At 38.1% G+C, this 21290-nt stretch overlaps 1 protein-coding gene across 1 annotated transcript in view; it reads left to right on the top strand.

The window, feature by feature from the left end:
• The window catches only part of LOC118812328 (thyrotropin-releasing hormone-degrading ectoenzyme-like), a 357198-nt gene that overhangs the window by 322507 nt on the left and 13401 nt on the right, over nt 1-21290 (top strand). Inside the window, exon 17 of the mRNA XM_036577232.1 lies at nt 6482-6649. Coding sequence (XP_036433125.1) covers nt 6482-6649 — 168 coding nt within the window. The remainder of the gene's footprint in view (nt 1-6481; nt 6650-21290) is intronic.

Raw genomic sequence — 21290 nt, 5'->3', positions numbered from 1 at the left:
GGGCAAACATTCTAATTTGCATAGTTATATCCCAAATGTAATCGTTTCAGCCAAGACCTGTTTGGTTCACTTCTTTCGTGCTTGAGCTACAAAACTGAAGTAGCTAACAAGTATTTGTGCTATAGCATTGTGCTAACTGCATGCGTAAAAGATCACACACTTGCCCCAAAAGGCATGTCAAGGACCCTATTTGGTTCCCCTTATGACATTTGTGTGGTTTTATGTACCACAGTCATAGTTTATTTTTACGTAAACATTTTCAACCTCTTTTTATTCCGTACAGTCAAACAAGCTGTTTTTCGTTACTGCGCCTTTAAGCCTCATATATGTATATGAGCTCTGACGTGATTGGTTGCCCTGTATTGTGCTTCCTTTAAAAAGCAGTCCAGGCTGAGACACTTCTTATAACAGGGCTGCTCAATTGTGGTCTGAGAGATCTACCACTCTGGATAGTTCAGATCCAACGCAACTGGTGTTAATATTCAAAAGCTCCTGAAGGCCTTTATTACCTGGATCAGTTGTGTTAGATTAGAGTTGGAGCTACACGCTGCAGAGTGGTAGATTTCCAGGACCAGGGCTGGGCACCCCTGCCTTACAACTTCAGCGTGAAGGGGCGGAGCTACTGTTGTATGCAAAGGTTTTGGCACCCATGGTCAAATTACGTGTGGTGGATTTGAAGTGAAAATAAGTTACATATCCTCTACACTTCTGCACATTTTAATACAGTGTTACTGCTTATTTGTTGAATTTAATATACTGAGGAAAAATAAAACATAAAATGTGGCCTGTTGGGAAGTTAAATTCTGAAGTCTGAAGTTTCATATTTTATGTTCATTTTCTTCAAATATGTTAAATTCAGCAAATAAGTAGAAATTGTGCACTAAAATTAGCAGAAAAATAATTAGGCCCTCAATGTTTATGACTGTAAACTGCTGAGTAGGCTGAATCGGTGGATATATGTAAATGTGCTTGTTTTCGTGGCATCACAAAGACAATAAATTCAAAATATTAGTTTCCATGTGTGCACTGGGGAGTAAATGGTACATTTTGAAAGTTGACAGTGTTTACATACTACATCAAACTCTTACATTAAAAAAAAAATTGAGGAAAATTCAGTTTTCTAGGGTATGGACCTTATAAAGTGTATATGCTTCCATTACTGGCTTATATTGCTGATACACTATGTACAATTTAATCTAAAAATCTTTGTTGCATTGCTGCACACTTGAGCTTGACGCCTCCGCTCTCCAGATGGACAGACAAACCTGTGAGCTTCTTGAAGATCTTGCTGTAGTGTCTTAGAGCGTGTCGGTTAAAATGAACCCTGGTGCGATTGTTCTGTTAGTGTGGCTTGTTAGAACAAGTGAGAATGCTGCCATGCGAACCCTGGTGTGCAACAAATAAGCCGAACAAGACCTCCTGAAGAGTTTGGTCTCGGTCCGCTTCCAACAAACTCAGGTGTGGTTAGTTTGAAGTATAAATGTAATGCAGACCAAAGACAACACAACACAGAATCAACAGTCATCTCTTCACTGCAGACACCTGCAACAGTCAAGTTTCTGACACTGTTTTGACATGTGGATGCTTTTATTGTTTCCTCCTGAGCTCTGAATTGGTAATTAGAGAACAGTTTTAAAATGTGACTGAGGCACATTCAGAGTCACTGTAAAATATCAATAGCCCTGTTCATTAATTTAAAAAGCCTTAATTGTACTATGGTTATGAACACGAACTCTCGCAACTTTTGGAGTGAGCATTCATCAAGGAGCCATCAAGGAGACTTGGAGACCTACCTTGTAGAGGACCGTCAATATTTGTTTGTTCATTTCCCTGCCAGTAGTGCTCCCTATGTCTGCACTTTTTTGAAGATTGCTGGAAAATACTGCATACACACATAGAGCAAAAGCCATGGTAATCCCCTGACTTTCATGGCTTATTGCTTTAGAATATGACAAGACAGGGATAAAACAAGTCATATATAAAATCTACGAGCTCAGTTAGGCCAGAGTACAGCATGGTTTTGAAAGGTCACCAACTCTACGTCATTAAATCTGTCTAATCAGTGAAGACTTTATCTTCATATGATTTTTCGTTTGATGTAAAATATGTCATTGTAAACCCTAAATGATCCAGAACTAAAATGCATTTCCTACCAAATTAATTTCCCACTTTGTTCAGGACCAAGAGAACCAAACAACAGATATAAACACACTCTTAGTGTGTTTCACTTCCTTAGTCTTCTTGAGGTGATTGCTCTCAGTGTGCATTTTTGTTGCACTCTAGCTCAAGGTGAGTTATCTTTAAATAAAGTGAGATAAATAGATTGATAGACCTGTTTAGAATTGAAAATAGTGTGTATATACACACACACACACACTTTCTAAAATGCTTATCCTTCTGGGTCAGGGGGGCGGAGGGGGGTTACCCTGGACAGGTCGGCGATGTTTCTGGATGTTGTTGACAAATGGCTTCTGCTGCGCAAAGTACAGCCTAAAATTGAAGCATAAAGATTTTTAGTGCAGTGCTGTCTGAGGGATTGAAGGTCACAGGCATTCAGTTGTTTCAGCCTTCCCATTTATGCACAGTAAGGTCTCTGAGTTCCCTGAAACTTTTAATGATATTATGCACTGTAAACACCTAAAATCCCTCTGATCGCTCATTGAGGTACGTTAGTCTTAAACTGTTGGATGATTCACTAATGCTTTATTTGCCTTGACCCATCCTTTCTCATAAAACACAAGGCCTTTCCTACATGCTACTTGTATACCTGATCATGATTGCAGCCCCTATTCCTTGCCTTAAATTGGCCCTGTCCCAACTTGGAACTTGTTACAGGCATCAATTTAAGACTGTGTTTATATTTACAAAAACTATGAAGTTAATAAGATAAAACATGGCATGTCTTACCTTTGTACTGTTTGCGTTTAAATACAGGTCAAAGTGTATTTAAAATCACTGATTTGCATTTTTATTTGCATTTCGCATACTGTCTCAGCTTTTTTTGGAACTGATGTTTGTACATCTTGTTATCTTTGCAGTTATCCTCACTATCCTATGTATGTGGGTGTATTTTAGCTACAAAGCTGATCTAGGGGGGTGTTTTTTTAGCTGTGTCTCTACATTTAGTTGGATCTAGTCATCCTACCTGTACTGTGCAAATATGCTCCCCTGTGATGAAACATGCTAAGGCAGCAGTCAAAGAGCTGAAACGTGGTTTATGATTTTAGAGTGCATGAAAAATGAGAACAGTCTGATCCTTCTGAGAGTGCTTCACCTGAAATTGGGGCAAGTCAGCAAGAGGGGGGCATGAAATACCTCAGGAGGAATGTACAAGACTGTTTAATGTGGCTGTACTGTCTAATGATGTTAGAGTTGCTAGGGTGACCACATTTGGAATGAAGTTGACCTTCCCTCCCTTTACCTCTCTCTCCCTCTCTCTCTCTCTCTCTCTCTCTCTCTCTCTCTCTCTCAGTTCTGTCTCTATGTCCCTCTGTTACTCGCTTAGAGCACAGCTAAAAACGTGACTTCATGTGGCCACAGTACGTGCTCGGAAATTAATGTTAAATCAGGTAAACTGCAAATAGGACCGCCCACTAACCGTGCTATATTTGTGCAATGGTCACCAGGCTTGGGATAAATAAAAATGCAAATTCAGCGATGAAGAGATAGACATCTGGCCCAGAGTCTTCAATCAGTCTCTTTCTCTCAAACACACTCAAAGTCGTTTTCTTTATTCAGCCGGAGCCTCTCATCAGTAAACATTTAAACTTGCATAATGCCGTTCAGCTCCACAGAATGATACAAATTTCTCCTCAAACAAACCAACACAAACTCATTCCAGATGGAAAGCTTTCAAGTGGTTGAAAACAAGGGCAATTGTGCATCTTTTCAGAGTGCTCCAGCAAACTAAACGTTAGCATCAGCATCAGCCAGTTTCCAGCAGATTGATCAAACAAGCATCAGCCACTCCTGGGCAGAACACATTGTTCACAATGTAGGCCACTGTCTGCTAGACTGTGTGAACATCACTGGCTTTGATGCAGTGTAAAACTAAGTTTTTAGTGAACAATAGCAGATTATGCAGCCTCAGTGAAAAAAAACCTCTAAACAAAGAAATAATATGCAGAAAACGGCCGAACCACACTGCTCTCAGCTTTATTCTCTCTCAGGTTCTTTAAAGACAGAGAAGGCTAGGTAAAATGCAGTCATATGCAAAAGTTTGGGTGCCCCAGGTCAAATTATGTTTTGTTGACTTTCTAAGTCAAACTCTGCGAGTTCGGACTATACCTTCAACGTATGATGGTAGTATGAGAGGAGACTGTGATTGAGGGAGGGCAGAGACCTCTGAAGGCCAGACACCCCCTTTCAGATGGTGACAGGATTGACAGGCAGGACTGAGGAACAGGAAAGGGATGCAAAAACTATGTCACAGGGGTGGGAAATAGGTAAAGCGTGTTGAATTGGAAGAGGAGGGGTTTCAGGCATGGTTGCCCCCCCCCCTAAATTATAGATAATCCAAGTCCATTAAGTGCACATCCTCTACAGAGAACACACTTCTGTACATTTTAATGCACAAATGCTATTAATTTGCTGAACATGCTGGGAAAAAATAAACCATAAAATGTGGCCTGTGCAAAAATGTTATAGTGCCCTCCACAAATATTGGCAACCCTGGTAAACATGATCAAAATGGGCTGTTATTTCTCAACCCTTTAATCTTTCATTCAAAATATTAAAACAAATCAAACCTTTATTTGAAGTACAACGATTAAAAGAAAGAATTTAAATCTTGAATGAAATAAATATTTTCTCAAATCTGTGTGCCAGAATTGGCTTTCCTTCACTTAATACTTTATGCAGCCTCCGCTTGCAAAGATAACAGCTCTGATTTGTCTCTTATAATGATTAATAAGACTGAGAACACATGGCAACAGATCTGAGATCATTCCTCCACAGACAATCTCTCCAGATCCTTCAGATTCAGAGGTTCACACTGTGGACTCTCCTCTTCAGCTCATGCCTCAGGTTTTCTAAGGGGGGTTAACATCAAGGAACTGGGGTGGCCATGGAAGAATATTGATTCTGTGGTCCGTGAACCATTTTTGTGTTGACTTTGAGGTGCGCTTTGGATCACTGTCCAGTTGAAGGATCCAACCACAGCCTAGTTTAATCATCTTAATTTAAAATGATGGAAATGAGCATTCCCAACTGTGTAGCCATTTTCTTGCAGCTCTTTCCTGATTTGTGCAGCACAACAATCTTTTATGGTCTATAATTGCTGTATTGTCTGGTCTTTATCATAGCGATGGGTGACTGAGGGCATTTGCCCTGTGTTGTCACCTCATATTTATACCCCATTGAAACAGGACGTCATGGCTGACTATTTATGTATTCATAATTGCTCAGGTGACTTAAAAATATTAAATATGAACCAGCAACTAGAATTTTTTGATAAATGTCAAGAGAATTAGTTTGTCTTCTGCTTGCTCACATGCTGCAAGCATCTTCAGAATCAGTCATGGACATCAGAGCGATGTGTATAAGAGCTTATAAAGTTTCCACTTGTAAAGTTCACTTTTCCAAAATAGAAAGTAGTCTACCCAATGTTACTAGCTAGACTTCCATCAACATATTTTTACGCATAATTTCATGCATCAAATAAAAAAGGTGGAAACAGTAATTATCGAATAAAATCACCAAACTTTGCATAAAAGTTTGTACACTTGCTCCAGAAAAAAGGAAATGTGATAAATTACAATGGAAATGCATTTGCTGGATGAATACTAAATGCAAAGAAATATGACAGAACAGGCGTTTCTTTTTTTGCCCAGCCGTCGCTACGGAACATGACTGAAGGCATCAGGTACAAGTTCACTAATGAATAAATTAAATCATACCTTCATCTTATCAAAGAAAAAAAAAACATAATGGTGATATTAGACACTAAAAGAATCTAAGGAGCCTGCTGCCAACATTTCCTGAGCAGTCATGCTTGCTGCTGCATTCTGTCTGTATGCTCTTAGTCTACAGCTATAAAATTAAACACACCAGAAGTCTCAGATCTGTTTTACAGATGAGGCAATTAGAGTTTTTATTCGCTCGTACTGAGCTGATGAAAAAAGTCTTATTCACTCAGTTTTTGAATGGAAGTCTGACTACTGTTTGCCAGTTTTATGAGGAGCAAAGGATGTCTTTTGCACTTGAAGACATTCTGCTCATTTATTTGCATGCAGTGCCGATGCAAAAAAATCGTGTCTGAATATTTGCATTTTTTGGTTGTTTAGTTGCATCACATTCAGTGTATAATCACCTTACTGCATCAGTGCTGATACCAATATCAAAGTCTCAGTAGACCCTTGATTATTAATGCTAATGTCTGCATTAATTGGAATAGAAACGCCTGCTTCACAATTGGTTTTAAATAGTGAAAGGTTCATAACATCAGTACGTCTGCATGCTAATGAGAACCTGATCTCTGCAGGATCCCTCCCAACGTACGAGACATTGTATACTGCACAGGCGTGTCCCTGATGGACGAGGACGTGTGGGAGTTTATCTGGATGAAGTTCCACTCCTCTACAGCCATCTCAGAGAAGAAGGTCCTCCTGGAGGCTCTGACCTGCAGCGACAACAGCTTCCTCCTCAACAGGTAATACCTCAAACAGCTAGATTAGATCGCCTAGATTAGATTGAGATCTGATTTGATTGTTTTAGTTTGATTCAATATTAGTTTTAGTAATACATAAATGTAACTGAAGGAATATACAAGTATACAATATACAAAAACGTGTTGGCCAAAAATGTAACAAACACTTGATTTTGAATGCTATTCAGGACTGTCAAAGTTAATGCTTTAATAGCATGTTAACATGGTGAATTGTTCATTTTTTATGCTGACTCCCAGCTGCTCATGTGTTATATGTAGCTATGATAGTATCCCTCTTGTTCAAATACAGCTTTTAAATGGCTTTTAATCCATTTGGAAAAAAGTATATGGACATATATTTTTGTATATTTGAAACGCATTTCAAATACATTGCAATCCATGCCAAAATACATTCCAAACACCAAAATATATTTCAGAATATCTTGCCATATTAATGAAATATATTTTAAAACTATGTTTTTTTTATGTATGACGAAATATTACACATGCAAATGTACCATACAAAAGTAAATGTATGTAAATATATTTATTAAATACATTTGAAAATGTATTAAACTAGCCAAAATACTTGTCTATTGCACTGTTTGGAATAACTTTTGAAATGAATTTGTATTCCAGCATCTTAATTTTTAGTATTAGTAAATGAACCTTTAGCAAAAGCAAGTGTTGATACACTGTAAAAATTCAGTTTAATAATTTGATATTTTGTTTATTTGAAATATATTTTGTGTGAGCACTGTCTTACTGCATACGTATAATGGTTAAAACAAAGTTAGGACTGTTTATTCAGTTCCTGTATATTTAGTTATACCTGTAGTCTTTGTTAAAACTACATAAAATTGAAAAAAATATATAATGACAAGTTCAAATAGTACTTTGACCACACATTTCTGACCATTTCATGCATTGCGAAATATATTTGATAAATACATTTGGAATATATATATTTTTCCATATAGGAAAGCAACACTTTTCTACCTAAAATGGAACTTTTCTTCAGTATGTTCTTGTTGCAGTTTGGATATGATTTTATATGGACAAGAATGACACATTCACATTTTTCTCAGTATTTAGTCATAGCTTATTCCCATCCACTACCTACGGCCCCTCCATTAGATACGAAGGTCAGGGCTAACAGGTGTTTCTGCCGACACATGTGAATCCAGGCATCATGTCATCTCTAGCTGCCACTCCCACAACGGCATTCACTGCAAAAAATCTCTTTACAAATGAAAGGATCTAAAATCTAGCTACAATATCTAATATTGCTCAAGTTTTAAGACTAAAGCAAGAACATTATAAGGCTATGTATCTGATTTCTAGGTGTTCTTACTTGTTTTTTACTTTTTAATTAAAAAACTGAAATTGTTATACTATTTTCATAGTATACACATACACATATTATTCCAATCAGTCATAAATGCAAATGAATATCCATAATGTTGTAAGCATATCTTTGCTTCGGGCCCCTTCCCTGAGCAGATTAACATGACTGTAACTTATGTCGCTGTCATTCATAACATACAATAGCAGGAGCAAGCAGTTCTACTGTGCCTTTAAAAAGACATGGATTGTTGGGTCAACAACGCAAGCACACTGTTGTACTGTATCTTTAAATTAATACTTTAGAATGCTGTCTGAAAAAGTCAGTTGCTGTTATTATCTGTCAAACTGTAGCTTCTTCATCAGCAGAGCAGAAAGCATAGCAAGTCTCCAAATAATTTAGATCCTATCATCTAAGTAAATACTTCTAAACAGACACAGGTTCTTAAATAAGACTATCCACACACACACATGTAGTTTGATCACTGGCACGACACTGTGTCACTTTGTCTGTGATACATGGACAGATCCTGGTGTGCAGGATGAGTTAGCATAGCATTTGATAAAGCCATTGATAAACACTTGACAGTTTTATTGCCAATCTCTCCAACTAAATAACAGTCAGGGTCATTTTTAGATGAAGTGTTTCTAAAAGTGCATGTATGCATTTATTTATTTTTTAGCTTGGACAATTAGTTATATTGCCAGGCACATTGCTGCTGTAACTGTAGAGACAGTACAACTTATAACAGATGTTGTGTTTGACAATCTTCTCCTAAGAATGGGTCTTTTTAGCATTATATACACTATAAATACAGTAAATGGACAATGTATTGGGACACCTACACATTACACCTACAGGAGCTTTTATGACATCCCGTTGTAAATCCATAGGCTTTAATATGGAGTTGGTCCCACCTTTGCAGCTATAACAGCTTCCACTCTTCTGGGAGGCTTTCTACAAGATTTTGGAGTGTGTCTGCGGAAATTTATGGTCTTTCATCCAGAAGAGCATTTGTGACGTCGGACACTGATGTTGGATGATAGGGCCTGGCTCACGATCTCCATTCTAATTCATCCCAAAGGTATTTGATGGAGTTGATGTCAGGGCTCTGTGTAGACCAGTCAAGTTCTTCCACACCAAACTCATGCCAGCCATGCCTTTATGGAGCTTGCTTTGTACACAGGGGCTCAGTCATGCTGGAACAGAAAATGGTCTTCCCCAAATTATTCCCACAAAATTGGAAGCATACAATTGTCTTGGTATGCTGAAGCATTAGGATTTCTCTTCACTGGAGCTAAGGGATCTTGGGCAACCCCTGCAAAACAACCCTACAGCATTATCCTTCCTCCTCCAAACTTTACAGTTGGCGCAATGCAGCCAGGCAGGTAATGTTCTTCTGGCATTCGCCAAACCCAGACTCGTCCATCAGACTGCCAGATACAGGAGCATGAGTTACATGGTCTGTCCATTTGTGGCTGAGTTGCTGTGGTTCCTAAACGCTTTCACTTTTCAATAATAACCACAATAAATAAACCACTAACAGCTGATCATGGAATATCTAGGAGGGAAGAAACTTCGCAAACTCATTTGTTGCTACAGTGGCATTTAGTGAGCTCTTTAGAACGACTCATTCTTTCACAAGTGTTTGTAAAAGCAGACTGCGTGGCTAGGTGTTTGATTTTATACACCTGTGGCAATGGGACTGAATAAAACACCTGAATTCAATGATCAAGAAGTGTATCCCAATACTTTTGTCCATTTTGTCCATATAGTATATAAGTGCTGAATGAGTGACTGAACGTGACCTTTGAGTGTTTGTAGCTGTTTTTTTTTAATCGAGATACATTTGAGCTGGACTGCCCTACTACCCTCACTGAGCCACATCATCACCTCTGCATCATCAATTAATCACAGCAATAAACCTTTGGCTTTCTGATACCCATCATCTCTAGGACTCGTATTCATTAAGTGCACATGATTACATTTGCGAGTGCATGGAAAGCGTATTCACAGGGAACTCAGTCAAAACTTGGTGAAGGATGTGTCTTACGAGGATGTGAGTTAAGTTCTACTATTATCATCATATCTTCATCACTATAATGTCGATTTTGCATTTGAGACTTAACCACAGACCTAAGAACCCCTGCAAAATCCGACCCAACGCCTCTGACCTTTAAATTCTTATTTCAGGCTTTACAGGGTGACTCGCAGAAGCACATACACACCATATTTTAGAATTAGCATGTTTTTCTCTCCTGCTACTTCTGTCAATTTTAACAAAAACATCTTACGTACAGCAGTGTTAAAATTGACTTGAACAAAAGTTTGATTATCTGCAAAAAGAATAAGACAATTTTTACTAATAAAACAACTTATGACAAGGGAAAAAAGTGTTGGACGACTAAAGCCACTCGGAGATGTTGATTAGCTGCCCAAATCTGATATGTGAGTTAACAGAAGCCCACAGTTGGCTAGCATCTCAATGAGCAATAGGGAGAGAGGGAAACAGGCCATCTTTCCCACTAAGAAAGAAGGGCCAAATGTGCTTTCTTGGATAAAACCTTACCTGCTCCTCCCAGGAGCCTCCATTCAGGGCTTGTTTACAGCTATTCTCTAATTGTAACAGAAAAGCTATTGGTAACAGTGTCAGCGTTTCCTGGAGGTTCTGTATCTCAGCAGTTGTTTGTGAAAAAGATGCTATCTTAATGCAGTCTAGTTGGAATTCATCTCCAGGCTTTATCTACACAAAGGGTCTACCATCAGTTTGATGTTGTGCTAAAAAATAATTTTGATTTTGTGAAAAAAGATGCTATCAGATAGAATCTCTTTATATTTTTTATTGACAGAAGAAGCTCACTGAGATTGAAATCTCGTTTTAACAAGGACATGGCACAAAACAAAGTCACACTGTTTCAAGACAAAGAAAGCCGAGCAAAAGTTTCTGTATTATCAGCATGGACACTTGCGGGCCTCCCGCTGAGGAGCTGTGTGAGTTCGAATCACAGCTTGATCACGCTCGCACTTTCTTGTTAAAAATAACTGAACCCCTCGATTAGGAAATGATCTGAAGTAGGAGGCATCTTTGAATAAAGCATGACCAGGTGCAGACTTTGTGGAGCAGTGTTAATTCATCACAAAGCATTCTGAAGTTTGTTAGGCTGGCTTTGCATGATGGAACTTTCATGCAGCCAGTTGCATGTTGAGAATTGTATGCAACATCATTTCCATACGGCTTAATTAAAAATCAATCAAAGTTGTACCTAACACATTTTGATTACTCACTGGCCAAATTAGCAGCTCACATTTTTTACATTTGCATATTTGTAGCACTTTCATCATTCTTGTATAATTTGTCAGCTGTCTACAGAAGCCCCAGAAAGTATTTAGAAAGGTATGTCGGACTCAAACATGTATTAATCAACTTAATGGCAAACCAACAGAACATTCCAAGGCTGCAATTTTCTTTTTGAAAGTATTGTTTCCAAAGGCAGTTCAGAGTTCATGATCCCATCACTGACACCATTGTAAGAAAACCAGCTCCAGACTTTGACATTTCCACCTCAGTGCTTTACAATACCCTTAATGCAGTGTGGTTGGAATGCTTCTCCAGGCTGTATCTACACAAAGAGGCTACCATCAGTTTGATGTGCTAAAAATGATTTCTCCCCTGCTGAAAAATTCATACCATTTAAAGTTTCTGTAGGGTCCTGATGACGTCCAATAGTCTCTAATGTTATTTTGTGTTTTCCTGATGCATCGATATCACAGAGTAAAGGGTTCTAATGATATAACAGGTGTTCTGAAACTGATTCCAGATGCATCTGATGGTTTCTTAATGGAAACTAGTGGTCTTTAATGTTAACCATTGACAGTAAATTCCCAATAAAATAGCAAAACCATTAGGTTTTAGACAGAAATATCATTTTGTTACACATTTTATGAAGTTAAAGAGCTTCCCAAAAGTTTATCAGTGGTTAAAGTGTCAACGTTCTGAAGTCGCTTCTCCATCCATCCATACCCCCCAACCCCCAAACCACATCCATCTATGGTTTTTACTAAACATTTGGCCTTTTTTATTTGTTCTTTGTTTGTTAACCTCCTAAGACCTGAGCCATGTTGTTTAGCAGGGACATGGGAAGAAGGGGTGCTGAGGGGCCTGCACTAGATATACATACATAGATGCCACATTAGGTTCAGCTAGGCACGCCAACGGCACCGCCATTTCGGTCAACATCGCTGCTGCACTGTGTTCAGTACTGTTACAGAGTGACAGTTTCAGAAAGGTACTGTCCAAAATTATACTATTTCAAGAATATTGTACTCAGAAAATAAGATTATATAACGGAGGGAATGCAGAGATCCACTCTCATGTTTGTGTGATGTTAATTGTTTGGGTGATGTTTGTGTAGATATGGCTGTGTGGCTGGTGAAGCACAGAGAACTTGCTGGTGTGATTGTTTTTTCTTTGATTTATATTAAGCTTACTTATTTTAATAGCCTATACAGGGAATCTTAACTTCATGTAGTAGATATATTTGTTTATTAACAATGATTGTTGATTCTGGGTAAGCATTGTAGGTAAGTTACAGCATTCTTTAATTCCGCATAGATATTCAATAGATTAGCACCTTCTTACATAAAGCTGAAGTCAGCTTCTTATTCACCACATTGTTGTTTGAATTTTCCCATTCCACCTTAAATGGTGCAGCCTCGAGCACCAAAATGTAACTGCTGTACCATTAAGGTGGAATGGGAAAATTTGAACAAGAAGCTCGCTGCTGCACTATTTAAGGTGGAATGTGGAAATTCGAACAAGAAGCTGGCGAACAAGAATCTTGTCCTTCTTACTGTGTTTAGGGGGTTTATTTTATTTTATGTGCATTAAGATTAGAAGTGATTTACACACTGATGGATTTGCTGATATGAGTGAGACTGTTTCTACCAGAGCTCACGCTAAACTTGGTTTTTAATGTCAGGTGCAGGCTGAATATTTACCTGCTGCTCCAGACAGCTAACCAGCACAATCACAGTTATTAAATAGAAATAAATACAACTGAGAGCAGTCTGTGCTAACTAAATTAATCTATGTCTGAGGATTATAACAAAACAAATTTGGTGAAAACTGGTAGTTGGTAGTAATAAGGAAGTTATGGCCAAAGTGGATCTTGAAGATGTATTGAAGATGTAATGTACAGATGCCTCTTGTAGAGAACAACAGACAACGCGGTATCTACGTATGTATATCTGTAGGCCTGCAGCACACCCTGATTTCAAGACTGCAACTACTAAAAACAATAAGAATAATAGATCTGAATAGAGATCTGAATTTTTTAATAGTTTGACAGTGTGTGAAACCCATCTGTGCTTGTTTTAGCAAGGAGTTTGTATTTTTCTGTTTTTAGTTTTGTATTTTCAAAACCTGCAGTAGCCAGGCTGCTGTGTAAATGATGTATTTTCATTAAAGTGAACTGACTCACTTCCCTCAACAGCTGGACACTTTGGGGGCGCCTCACTAAAACACACACAGGATGTGGTGCTGTGGCTGTGGGTGTGACACAAACGGTTACCATGCCACATATCAACAATATGATTGGTTGCCACTTCATTTCATTTGCATAAAGTTCATCCGGGAATGAAAGCAGAGAAAGGATGTACTTCAGCGGTCTAATGTGTCAGTTTGTATTGTTGTCTTTCACCTCATTATAGTGCAGGATAACGTTTTGTTTGATGTAAAATGAAAAAATGAAAAACAAGTATCTCCAAAATAGTAACTTTACAGGAGAAGGCAAAAACCTTCTTTACTTTCAATGTAAGTTAATAGAAAAGGTTTCTCACAATGTAAAGGACAGCTGTTGAGCTCAACTGATGCAGAAAAGTAAAAATCGCAAAAAATGGAGATACATGTTTTTCATTGGACAGTGACGATATGCTGCTTAAAGTCAGTGATTTGAAATAATGACATTCACCGTGATCACCTGATGAACTATTGACATCTTGATCAGCTTGATATCAAAAAACCATGTACAGCAGCCCCCCCAAAAAAAGCTTTTAAACACTATAACAACACTTTTAGACTTTCTTGCTTACCTAAGATGAAAATCCAGTCTGCTTTTGGTTTTGGAAATTCTATACATTTCCTCGTCATAATTAAGGAAAAAAGATGCATGGTTAAACTGGGGAACCTTCAAAACAGGAGGAAACTGCATTTTAGGGCTACTGGGCTAAACATACTAAAAAGACAAATGGAATCGTGTTTGTGATGGCAACCGGTTCAAATCTAGTTGTCCCGGTCTTGGGGTCTGTGTAATCTAAATGCAAGCTCCACCCACAATTTTCTATACTGTTCCCCAAAATTCAATACTTTTTAGACATTTCTTCTCACTCTCACATGGACAAGTTTGGTTCATCCTGACTCCTCCAGCTGTTCATATCCTGTCACTCATACCAGTAGAGGTCCATTCAGTGTTCTCTAAGAGGGAACTAAAGACAAAGCCAGCAGCATGTAGGCACTTTGCCCGCAAGTCTCTACGGTGCCCTAAATCCTCTCAGAATTCAATAGCTGGATGAAGGGGGGTAACGGATTATCGGCCGGCCGGGCCAGCCGAGGAGATCCCACACGTATTTTCAGCCTCTAAGGACACAGTGTGGGCGTGACGTCTTCATTTGTGCTGGCTCTTCTGGCAGACTGCACTGTGCATACATTTAGAGGAAGGAACTTGGCCACACAAGCTTTAACCCCTTTCCCAGTAAATGTAAAGCAGCTCCAGAGGGAGAGACCTCACACACCTGTGAGGCCTTTAGAGGCTAACATGGCCAATATAGGCACCTTTCCAATGCCTTTTTAGAAACCAGGAACTTTCTCACAAAGGAAACTTTTTAGGTGCATTTCCATTGGAAGAACCTTGATAGACACAAACCAGAACTATTGGACTGAAGCTCGGCGCACGGAACATAAACTAAATGCTAAAAAAAATGCTTTACAGCAGAGATACCAGCAGAGCATGTGAGAACCAGCAATGAAAGTATTTGAATATATTCATATCAGTCTCCTCATCAAACTCTGCTCTGTTCCAGTATTGATGATCATATTAACAAAAAAAAAAAAAAACTATATGGGAAAAACAGTTGCAGTCTCAACCTCCTCCAAGCTTACTGTGTTTCTGGCCTTTTCCTGCACACATGATGTAACCGTAATGCAGTTTGCCTCACTTCTGTTATTTCACCTAATGATCACAGTTCCTGCAGTGCAGTGGATTTTGAAAATAGGAAACTGTTCAGGAAGTGTGAAGTTCTAGTTCAAAGAGTCTAGGACTCTTTAGTTCCTCACAAGATTTTCTTTATTTTCTCAAAATGCTCAAAATGTTCCAGAATTCTTTAGTTCCTCAAAAGGTTTCAGAACTCTTCTGCAGCCGGTTGCGCCAGCTGAACGTAAGTTTGATCGTAGGTTGGGGTGTAAAGTCCATCCTAAACCTTACATTGAGAGTAGTTAGTTTAAAACTAGCGACACACAGAATTTTTGTTTGCACCACAGACACTTACGGTACATCTGTACTAGTAGAGTGCAAAGTGATCATAGACCAAAACGCAGAATAACACAGAACACAGAATAACGTTTTCACTCTGCAGCCAATCAGTAACACTACCCGACATAAACAGGAAACAATACACGCATTATCTCCACACGTATTTCTTTTCACTTAAGGTATGTAGGTTGTATTAGCTACTTTTCTTAGTGGCCATCTCTTGTATGTATGTTTATTCTGTTCTGCAGCTGGAATTTTTTTGATATTCAGACTGGGTTCTCATGCATAATATTTATGGCAATTTATCAATGAACAGTTGGTAACGTTAATGAAGCTGCAGCTAATGTAACTGCTATTTGAATCTGCTCAATAACAGAAAGGTAATGTTAGCTATGTTAATTATATTTTTAAAATAATCTATGTTATGTATTGTATTATAATAAGGTCAGTGTCACACACAACCTGAGCACTGATGGAGCTGCTTTCATTGCTCTGCATGCAGTTGACTTATGTACTTGAACAGAGTCTTCCACCATGTTTTGGATCCAGAATATCTTAGAGCCAGACACAAAGTAGGTCTCAGGGCTCTGTTCCTGTGCAGATGGGAAGTCTGTAATCTCTTCTATCTCCGATCGCTGAAAACAGGTGTAGTCTATTCTGCCAAAGTGTCAGCGCAAAATTGTGACATATTACGTTTTTTTGCTAATTTTCCCATTAATCAAATCGACCAGCCATTTCAACGGATTGTTATGGCAGAACTTACACCTACTGTGGGCATGTGTTATAACCTAAAGCTACGTTGAAACTATGTTACTTGGTGCAACCGGTTAAATTCTAGTAGCTCGCAAACTTGAATGTATTGGCAGTTTACGTTCAAACTAGGCTACGATCAAACTTGCATTCAGCTGGTGCAACTGGCTGCAGTTCCTTAAAAGGGTCTATAAACAGAATTATTTTTATAGGGGACAGAATTATTTAGTTTCTTTCCAGCTCTCCTTATTTCCTCAAAAGGTTCTAGAAATCTTTGATTCCTCAAAAGGTTTCAAAACTCTTTAGATCCCCAAAAACTTTAGTTTGTCAAATGGTTCCAGAACTTCTTATTTCTTTCAAATGTTCTGTAACTCTTTATTTCCTCAAAAGCTTATGAAATTCTTTAGTTTCTTCAAATGTTTCCAAACTCTTCAGTTCCTTGGAGGTTCCAGAATTTTTGAATTCTTCAAACAGTTCTGGAATCTCAGCATGTTATGAGATTGAATGAACCTTATGAAAGACAGAGAGCAACAGTAGAAAAAGAAATCAAGATGTTTTGTTGCTGCATTCATTAATGTTTTTAGATTCTTGTAGACCCTTGTGAACATTGTGTGCCTTTTGAATTTATATCTTGTTTCAGCATACGATAAAACAAGTATCTCCAGCCAGAATGTGGCAAATGGCAAAGGCCTTTTAATGTGAAGTCTAACAGCCAAAGCAGCAAGAAAACAACAGCTGTGGCCTCCCTTTAGAGAGCTTTAATAGTGTCTGTTGTTGACTGTTTATGTTGTTTATTACCTTTTTAAACAGTGTTTTAAGTTGCAATTGCCCTGCATGAGGAGTTGTAAAGTAAATGTATCTCTAATAGTGGAAGTAATTGTTTAATAGGAAGCGCTATATGGGTTTATACACCATTATTTGACAGAAAGCCATGGGTTTGTGATATATGAAGCGTTTGTTTTTACTGCATACCTATAGCATGCAAAAGATTGAACACCTAACGTCAAATTACAGGTTTTTGTTGATTTTCTAAGTGAAAACACATTAACACATTGCCTATAGGGAACCAATTTCTGTTTATTGGCTAAGTTTAGGATATTGGAAAAAATAAAATATAAAATATATCAAAACTTTTGCACAGTTTTTTTTATTTCTCCACTGTGTGAAATTCAGCAAATAAACAGTAATTGTGGAATAAAATGTGCAGAAATGTGTTCTTTGCAGAGTAAATGTAACTTACTTTCACTTAGAAAATCAACAGTGCACATAAACATACATCTAAATGAAGTGTATATGCAGGAGAAAGAATAATAATCTTACTTCAGTGTAGTTCTAAACATAGCCATGTAATCTACGAAGGTGGAACATTTGACAGTGTAGTGAAAAAGCGTTTTTGCTTAGCATATGGTCATGTGCTAATGAATGAAATGGAAGGTGGAAAAAGATGCAGAGCAGCTGCAAAGAGATGCTGTGTTGTTATGAAGTGTCAGACAGTGCTGGAAGGAAAACAGGAGGTATATGCTTTGGAAATCCATTAACCACATGCATGTGCTAATTGGAAACAGTAGCATTGTGTTATGACGTGCAGCATTAGCATTAACAGTAGTGCATGGCATTAGCAACTGTGGCTAGAATGTGCCACATAGCAAGAACCCTTTAACACAGAGTGTAGCTGCCAAGGCAGCAAGAAAACAACAGCTGTGGCCTCCCTGTGGAGAGTTTTAACAGCGTCTGAGTTGGACCTAGTTAGCTCTGTTAAGAGATGCCGTTTATGAATGCTGGCTAAGGGTCTGCCTGAATTTCTGAAAGCTTTTTTTTGTACTTTTCTCACACCGTGTGCAGGTAGGGTTTGATGAATCATGCTGTATCTTCTAAAAGCTTGAAGTTGCCGCAGTCTTGCTGGATAATTCATGATGATGATGGACCTGGGGCATCCGTGATTTTGATGTTGACTCATACATTGGCGGTACAGACCAGGAGAGGTTATAGGCTGCATACTCGTAAATAACAGAAAAGTGAGTCATGTTTTTCCCTGTGGAAAGTCGTGCATATGAACCTAGACTTTGCATATGTATTGATTTTTTGAGCAATTTTTAGTCAAATTAGATTTTAAATTAATGCCAGGATGAACGCGGTGCATGAAACTTGAAAAGGCCTCTAAGACATTGCAGAAGCTGTGAATGGAGGATAATTCGCTATCCGCTGCTCTTGGAGATGGCCTCGAGCAGGACTTCATTGATTTAAGCTACACTTGAATTTCACACAGCATGCACAACCACAGGCTGAACGTAAGGCTCCTGTGCCAGATTAGATGTGTGTATTTGTGTGTGTGTGGGCCTGTATGCTATAGGGATAGAGCTGTGACTCACTCTGAATTCCAGATTGAGAACGCCAGCTCAGGTGGAAGCACTTATGTGCCTAGCATAGGTGTCTTTGTCCTCGGCAACTTCAGAATAAACATATGCTCAAGATGCTGTTGGCTAGATACAAACCCTGTCTTGTAATACAAGCAGGAGTGGCTGGCTGATCTGCTAGTGAAACTTATATGCTAGTTGCTGGAAACTTGAGAGTTACATGAAGCAGTTCAAATGTAATGAAAGTTAATGCAACATGTATGATTACAAACCAAATCGGAACACAAAGGTTGGCTGTATTTTCAGGTGGATAACTGGCATCCAGTCAGTCTCTAAGCAGCTCAGTTTATGGTACAGTTTACAGTAAATACAAAAAGGACAGATAAAATACTGGCAATAATGGTACAATCTTGTTGGCTGTAATGTCAAATGTACCCAAGTATGTAACTGATTTTACTTCTTTTCTGTCTCATTTTCCAGCTTTTAAAAGCAGGCAGAGCTGCTATAAGTGTTAATATTCCCAGAGGGATTCTTTGTCTTTGGTAATATTTGCAGATGAAAGCAGTGAAAATCTAGAAAATCTGTTGAAGGTAGTACTGCTAAACCCTATTGCATGACTAATAAGAGCACCAAAATATAAACTAGGATGGTATGTTAATGCTTTGATTGCTATTTTAAGGATTATTACTTCATAGAGAGTTCAACATAAGAAGTGAATGCTATTCCTATGTATGTTAGTAGCCATAGAAAGAATAAAAAGAAGAGTGTTTTTGCTCATATTTTAATACTCAACAAAGAAAAAATTGAAATAGACATTTGTGTGAGTGCATGTGTAGGATAGTGCAGTATTTCATATTAGTCACTAAGGTAATTCTTAAGCAATGTAGCTGATGGTAGCCAGTTAGCCAAAGGAGATGCTTTAGAGTGACATAAAATGACCAAAAAGTTTTTGGTGTTTTTCCAGTATGTTGGTTAAATAACTCTCAGGACTAGTATAAAATCTTATTGTATCAATGCAACACTACCACATTGTGACAACACTTATTTGTCCTATTCCTTTAGGTAGCAAAATTAGCTAGTATTTTTCATATACCAATTGCAGGCTAACAAAGTAGAACAAATTGTGACTCAAGCAGCTGTTCAAATAGTGTTAATATTAGCTGTTAGCTAGCAACTTGTGGGCTGGAGGTTAGGGAACCAGCCAAAGGTCACCAAATCGATCCTCTGAGCTGACAGTACATGACTGAAGTGCCTTTGAGCAAGGCACCTAACCCCCAACTGCTCCCCAGTGCTGCGGATAGGGATGCCCACCACTCCAGGCAAGTGTGCTCACTGCCCCCTAGTGTGTGTGTGCATTCACTAGTGTGTATGTGGTGTTTCACTGCATGGATGGGTCAAATGCGGAGGTGAAATTTCCCCATTGTGGGACTAATAAGGGTAATTTAATTTTAAGCTAGTTAAGCCAACTGATTAACAGAAAGTACTGAGATGTATTTGCAGGTGAAACACAATATCAGGGAGGGTCCCTGAGTTAGCTGAGCATTTTCTCTTGATGATAGGTGGGGGGAGGGTGTGAAATATGATATTGTTGGTTAATATTATTTCTCCTGCTCACTGCTGCACAGTGATATAATCAAAAAGCATAAGACGTTTTAGAGACAGGCAAAACAAAAGGGCAAAAACAATTTGTGTCACACTGATATTACTTTTACATATATGAATGTAAAGTAAAAGACATTTTAAACATAGATAAAGTCATTGACAACATCCTGTGTGCATGTTTCTTAAAACCTGACAACAACCTATCTACAGCAGTGTTAGTGCTAGGGCCGAGTCCAAGACCCTGTAGTAGTAGAGTCTGAGTCAAGACAAGAGTAAAAAACTGAAATTCATTTGTAGGTCATTGTGCATTCTTTAACCTTCAGTATGCATGATATATATTAATAAATAATATTAGAGTTTGTAATGGATTTTGTAAAATATAAGATTGAATAATGAAAATTTTTAATTAAAATTAATTTCATTTATTTAAATATTAACTATTATTATTTCATAATCTTAGTCTAACTTTGCATTGCAACATTTAGAAGCAAATGATGGTGAGATTATTCACCGTCGCTTTTTCTCTAAAACTTTTTTCAGAATCTACACCTAACTGTTATTTTTGAATTAAAACATTCTGATCTGCCTTCAGGGGATGTTTGAACTTTGGAACCAAGGAAGATCAACAAACAAATGATACTTAGTTAAGCCGTCATGGAAAGATGAATGGAAACATATTTTATTTGTAGAGAAAACACTGTTTTATTCTGTTTGAAGGTGTTGTTGTTATTCAATAATGATAGAAAAAAAGTTTCCAGTTACCTCAGATGGAGGCATTGCACTCGGCTAAGTTCACCCCACCCTGAGACCGAGACAAGACTCCAACAATCCAAATGATGTCAAGACCAAGACTGTTAAGATCATGAGAAAAGTCAAATTTCTCATGATTTTTCTTTTTTTTATGATTGTATTGTGATATTGATTGGCAAGGTCAAAGTGAAAGTACAACTCTGTTACCCAGATTACAGATTGAAAGTAAATTTTCAGTTTAAAAAATGTATTTTTTACTGAAATCCTTAAAATGGCCATAGAGTTCTCATGCCAATGGCATGGTTGCTAGTTACCCA

This window comes from Colossoma macropomum, unplaced genomic scaffold (assembly GCF_904425465.1).
Source record: "Colossoma macropomum unplaced genomic scaffold, Colossoma_macropomum, whole genome shotgun sequence".
In the NCBI taxonomy this organism is placed as follows: Eukaryota; Metazoa; Chordata; class Actinopteri; order Characiformes; family Serrasalmidae; genus Colossoma; species Colossoma macropomum.
Note: the sequence above shows the minus strand (reverse complement) of the source record. Positions and strands in the feature narration are given on the sequence as shown.